The 6,601-nt window shown below is 37.6% G+C and overlaps 1 protein-coding gene across 1 annotated transcript; it reads left to right on the top strand.

Annotated features, from left to right (window-relative positions):
• The first annotated feature begins 893 nt into the window (after positions 1 to 893).
• LOC149831378 (auxin-responsive protein SAUR76-like) lies at positions 894 to 1,445 on the top strand. Its single transcript, XM_090012041.1, has one exon. It carries the CDS (start codon positions 894 to 896, stop codon positions 1,269 to 1,271), a length of 378 nt encoding a protein of 125 aa, XP_089868167.1. The 3' UTR covers positions 1,272 to 1,445.
• The last annotated feature ends 5,156 nt before the right edge of the window (positions 1,446 to 6,601 follow it).

Raw genomic sequence — 6,601 nt, 5'->3', positions numbered from 1 at the left:
AATTAAATTTGTAAGTTGATTCTCGAACTCTGTTTTTCTGGCTCAAAATTAGAGCAAACAGGTTTAGTTTGTCCACATTGCATTGGAAAACGTCCATATCCCAGTTTTCCCATGGACAAGAATTTCCTGGTTCCTCCTCTCAGGAATCAAGTATTTTTGGTGTTTTCTTTTGTGAATAACCCATGGAACCCCAACCCTCCGCCCCCCAAAAAAAGAAAATCACCGACCGGACGTTGGCTGGCCTACAGTTGTTTAAACCCTTGACGTTTCTGTCCACTGGGTTTCGAGCTTGTGACGTCCCATCAACTTGGTGTTTTCTGATAGGTGGGGGGACACCTTTTTGTGCTTTCCTGTTTGTTGATGGGTTTGAACAGTTCTTGATGCATTTACATTGTGTGAAAATACTGAGAACCGCATTTCTTTTTCGACCACACGGCAAGTACGTTAGTGTAAATCCCCGGGGCCTTCTTGCCCACTAGAGAATACACCCAATTTCGACCTCAAGGGATGTGCAACCATGGGTTTCGAACTCGTGACATCCCTTCAGCTTGGTGACTTTCACGAGTCCGCCCTACTGGATGAGTGGCTCACTTGTGGGTTTGAAATTCGGTTTTCTGATGCACCATAATCATACGTTTTTTCTTCGAACCGGATATTGATAACCCGTTTTCTAATGTATCTTATATGTTTTTCTTGGAACGGTATGTTGAGAACCGGATTTTCAACGCTAGGTAATCATATGCTTTTTTCTCTCAACCGGATTTTGTTTCCTATTATGGCACATTGTGTGCTTTGCTTCTAAATTCCGAGTCATTCAAAGAACCGGTTTTAAATGGTTCAGAAGATCCAATCTTATAAAACCCAGAATCCTTGCAGGTATTTTTGTTTCCAAGATGGTCAAAGGAAGCACCATATGGAAACTCAAGTTCATGATCAAGAAATGGCATGGCTTAAGCAAGATTGGGCGGTCAAAGTCAAACTCGAGCGTTGACTCCAAGCCTTCTGACGATGGTTGGTGCTTGGACTCCGGCGAACAGATCCCAGGGGGTTACCAGGCTGTATACGTCGGAAAATCACGCCGGCGATATGTCATCAGCTCGGCCCATGTGAACCACCCCCTGGTCCGCGAGCTCATTGAGAAGTCAGAGGGCTCGGACACAGTGGTCGTAGGGTGCGAAGTGGTCCTGTTTGAGCACCTACTTTGGATGTTGGAGAACGCTGACCCGCAGCCGGACTCTCTAGATGAACTCGCTGGATATTATGCATGTTGACTAACCGGCGCGGAATTTCTGTCCATGGAAATTGATTCTCTGGTAGTGGGAATCCGGAAAAAAGTACGAAAAGTAAATATTTTATACACAGAGATACGTAAATTCTACGGGATATGTTTTTCCTTATTTTTTTTCTTTTGACAATTCTACTATGGTATGGTTATGTAACCTTGACATGCAAGTATTTTACAATAACCTAAGAGGATGGACTGCCACTGGAGGGTGATGATCATGATTAACCCTTTTGTTAGGCTAATATATAGCATGGTTTAGGGCCTCATATATATTTTCCTTCTTTGCTTTCTTAATTTTGGATGTGTATGTCATTCTCTCAGTAATATGGGAAATGGATTTATATATATGGGAAATGGATTTATATATAGCTGCATTTTGGAAGAGACGCTTCTCTCTCTCTGCTCATTTTCTTCATATTCCAGTTAACATTCAAAACCTGGTGCATAAAATCTTGGTAGATGTTTATGCCATCTTTGAGTATGCATCTCAGTGATCTTCCACTCCCTCCTGCTGATGCTACCTATCCTTTGTCGCAATCGGGCCAAGCGGCTGCGGCGTGCGCCCATTTTATCTGTCTGATGTTCTTTTCTCTTGTGCTTTCTTTATTTGTTTTGGCTTGGTTCAACATTTTGTTGATCTTCATGAGTGATTTCTCTCTCTCTCTCTCTCAATGTTATCAATATCAGTGAGTATCGACCTGTATCAGCCGATACACATCATATCATAAGAAAGTAGATAGCTGCAAGCCCTGAATTCGCGCGGCTATTATTTAATAAATATAAAAAATACCAAAAATAAATTTTAATATCATTTTTAAAACATTTTAATGATTTTAACACATGTCATGTCATGATTGACACATAAAAATTTTCTATTATTTTTTGGGCCAATGAAGAACGATTCACTTGAGTATCGGTATTTGTGGCCAAACCATTCAGGGCCAATAACGATACTGACAACATTGCTCTCTCTCTTCCTCTCATATTTTCCTTTTTTTTACCTTCTTTTTAAGTCTTGTTTGTTTCATGCAATTTTCATGGAAAAGTGCTGCACTGACAATCTTAATCTAATAGTAGAAACAAACACCAAAGTGAAAAAGTGCCATGAGCCCTAATTTTTTTCACCATTCTTCACTTTCATACCTCTCCCCCATGTTAAACCTTTCACGTGATGAGGCCGAGCTTGCAGAAACTTTTAGAAATCTCATGTAAGTCATTTCCTTTGCGTATGGGAATGAAACAAATGTGTACAACATTTTAACCTTGATCCTGTACAAATCTGACAACTACCCCATTTGAAAGAATTGCACACCCTCTCATCTTTCTTTTTTTTTTTTCTTGATATTTACACAGAAACCTAACTGTGCTGGCTTTGCCTGCTGTACTTACAGTCACTCTACTGGCATCATAAAACTCCGTGGGCTTCCTCCTTGTCCCCAACTCTTTATATATATACATATAAACCCCCTAATTGAAACTCATAGGGGCTGGTCATCTTGATCAAATATGGTCCTGTTGAACATTCTGCACACAGTAGGAATCGTTCCTTGGCTAACACTTTTGTTTTTTTAAATGTAAAAATGCATATTTCTATAGATGAAAACTTGGTACATTAATTGTTAGCTATTGATTTTTCAAATTTCAGAAAATTCTATATAGAATGAAACAAGACCCTATCCTACTAAATCAAACATTTATATCACACTTGAAGTGTCCCATCTAAAAAACTAAAAAAAAGGAACAATATTTTTGCACTCATGGGTCTGTAACCCACTAGTGTGGCCAACTTTTTCCCCTTGTGTGTGTGTGTGTGTTCTATAAGTTATTCTTCATTTGCAAGTAGCAATGAGTAAATCTTTTCTTAGCTTCAAAGATGACTAGCCAACGAGGCTCTTTTTATCTTTCTTTTTTTCGGCAGAGAAAGCTGGGTTAGGCCATTTATACCAGGATACCATTTGGGGTACGAACTTGCAACGTCCCAACACAAGGTGAGGTGAACTAACTGCACCTGCCGGACAAGCGGAGCCCCCGTTGGTGGCTCTTTTTATCTTTAAATCAATTCAAATCAATTCAACTGACCTTTAACTAAAGATAAAGAAGAGGATATTAGGAGGTTATGAAAGGATAGATAGACAATGATGCATCATTTTTCATTGGTACACCAAGTACTTTATTGATTCTTTGTATTGCCTAAGACATTACTGATTGATTCTGTGTGTTGCTTAAGCCATATTAAAAAACTAAAAAACATCAACACGGATGCAGCTTTTCATGAATCAGGACAAATTTCTCCATTGTATAATCCAGTTAGATTTCATGGACTTGGGCCCAATTCAAAACTGCACAGGGATCTATGTGTCTCAACCAGGTGACCTTGTTGTTCAAGTTCAAGACAACAAATTAGATAAACATTGATGGACAAAACAAAGGGAAGAGAAATCAAACTTTTACTGGCGCTATAATAGCGCCAGTAAAAGAACCCCAGTAATTTCTCCAGTGTAGGATGTGGCAAAACAGCGCAGTTATGCACCAGCAGTTATCTAAGAATAAATAACTTTTTCCATAGGCAATTATGAAAATTGGTTAATTATATGTAAATAGTACATGAATCTAATCTCAAAAGTAAAAGAAAAAAACTTTGGATATGATGCTTAGCATGTTTGATTTATTATTTTCATGCATTAAAGAGTCGCTCAAATGTAATGTTTTTAGCCATTTCAATCCACCATTATCTTCACGAACAGTATTTATTGTTTTTTCATCATCTTGAAAAGTGAATTTCATGTATCTGGAGTTCTACTCCCACCAGGTGTGCGGGTGTCTTTAACTAGTGGGCTTTGTAAGGGCTTGGGTATCTGTGATCCCACCTGGAGTTTACCTCTTGGGGGGCATAAGCGACCCGGTTCTCTGCGAAAGTTTTTCATCATCATATTTTTTTTTTTATGATTTGTTAGATATGAATAAACCTAGATATTAACATGATAAATAAACCATGCTAAACACATCTTTATGTTAACAACTAACATTTGGTGTCAACATGGATGCACGCAAACAAGTGACTGCACCTCAATATGCATGGTGCCATACTTCAGAACCACAATAGATTTTCTTATACATGTTACCCAATTTTTTTACAGTTGGCAGCATGAGATTATGAGAGCATGATTTCTATGTTAATGCATCACCGGTCCTAAAAAATAACCCGGGCTTGCATTTATCTACACTTGCCACATAAATGATTAAATAGCTCAATGATTAAATGCATGTGAAAGAATCAAAGCAAATATTCAGACGCCCACAACAACGTACACCAGAGAAGATCAGGGTCATATTGTATATAACTGATTCATGAGTTATATCCCCTCTACACTGCAGACATGGAGATATGTGAGCGTTTTTCTGACAGTTCCCATGTGAGATGTGCGGCTGGGATTGAATATAACCAATGATCAGTTATATATATATATATAAATAAAGTGATAGTTGCTTAATCCATAACTGCTTAAAGAAAATGCACACACGCTGACCATCCATTCTTCACACATGAGGGATGGTCAGCGCACAAAAACATGGAGAAAATGCCAAAAGAGCTTTAGCGGCGCTTCAAAACGCTGCAAAAAAAAAAACCGTGGAAATGCACACAATATTAAATAAAAGGGCTTTAGCGATGTTTTGAAGCACTGCTAAAGCCCCTTTTTTTGCACACAAAAAATGCTGAGGGTCCATCTCATGCGCGATGGACTCGCAGCATGAGTGCATGCATTTTTGTTAAGTAGCTACCTCTCTCTCTCTCTCTCTCTATGCAGATAAGGTGATTTGACATCTTAACCGTCCATTGCTTCATCCCACGATAACCCCCACGGCCTTTATGCAATTTGTGGACGGTGAGGATGCAAAATCACTTTCCTTAAAGTGATTCGGCAGATCTGCTCTCCCAAGTTTCACCTGTTTTTGTGAAACATAGGTTTAACAAATGGTCTTTAAAGTTTTTCAAGGCCTGTTTGGAAAGTGGTAATCTGAGAGAAATGGCTGAAATGAATTGCTAGCCAACTTGTTTGGAGAGGAGGTATTTGCCAAATCCTTCTCCACAAAGGATTCCTATTAAGATGGGAAACTTCCAGTCGGTAAATAAGGACGGTAAATCTTGCTATTTAATTATTCTCATTTTACCCCAATTGCAATACATATCTCAATTCTTCCAGTCATTCTATGTAAACAAAGACCTTTTTTTTTTCTTCTGATGAGGGTCCCTCGGCGAGAACCCCGCTACTTAATAGACTCCCAGTGAGGCCAACCCTGGTTGGGGCCCACAACCACCCTGCCTTATGTGGTCCACCTTCGAAAGCTATGGACACACTTGCTCATTAGCGGGGGTTTATATATTGGATGCGTTTATTTCAATGCCTTTATAGCCAGCTAGTTGGGTGAAGGCATTTAAATATTGTTGACTATAGCTTGAATGAGTTCTTATTAGATTAGGACTTACCTTGCCATATAAAAAATGTTTTTTTGAAATTTTATTTAAAATTTTATATGATATAAAAAATATAAATTATATAAGGTTATTTGATGAATAAAGACTCTATTTTTAAGAATTATAAATAGAGGGTGTGTTCTTTTTTTAAAAAATGAAGATGTACTTCTTTGCTTGAGAGTGAAAAAAGAGATGATCTCTCTCTTTTTAGTGCTTAAATAGGGTAGTTTTGCTTTCTTGAGTGATTTTCTGATATTTGAAGCTTCTTTTGAATTTTGATAAAAGTGTGAAAAGACTTATTCTTGGTGACAGAGAGGAAAGTTTGGATGTCAAATAACATGTGGTTGTAATCGTACGTGACTTTATTTATGCTCTTTTATTGGTGACTTATTATATCTGTACTCTCTCTATATGGATGTTGTAGACGATTTTACCTCTCTTGTCTTGTGGTTATTTGCTTTTATTTTTTATTTTTTTTGTATTTCCTAGTTGTATCAATATCATATCTGACCTAATATGATCCTGAATACAGACCCCAAAAATCACAACAACTATTTTAAGCGAGTAAAAATACTATTATACATTTGCTTTTAAAGGTGTTTGTTTTAACTGTAAATTTAAAAGTTACTTCAGCTCACTCAAACTTGAGTCAAACGCTTATTCCTATGCAACATGTGAATGATGATGATGACGGTAACAATGAACAAAATGAATTACTTGATGATAATGATAATAATTATAAACCATTTCAATAAAAAAACACAATTAGATTAGACTTATTGTCATCCAATCCAAGATTATATTAATTGCTTGTCGTCCAAACAACATTTCTAGGATTCTTG

The sequence above is a fragment of the Nuphar pumila genome, chromosome 7, assembly GCF_984573655.1.
Source record: "Nuphar pumila chromosome 7, dmNupPumi1.hap1.1, whole genome shotgun sequence".
NCBI classification, from domain to species: domain Eukaryota; kingdom Viridiplantae; phylum Streptophyta; class Magnoliopsida; order Nymphaeales; family Nymphaeaceae; genus Nuphar; species Nuphar pumila.
The sequence above is the reverse complement of the archived record's forward strand: the minus strand, read 5'-3'. Positions and strand labels throughout refer to the sequence as shown.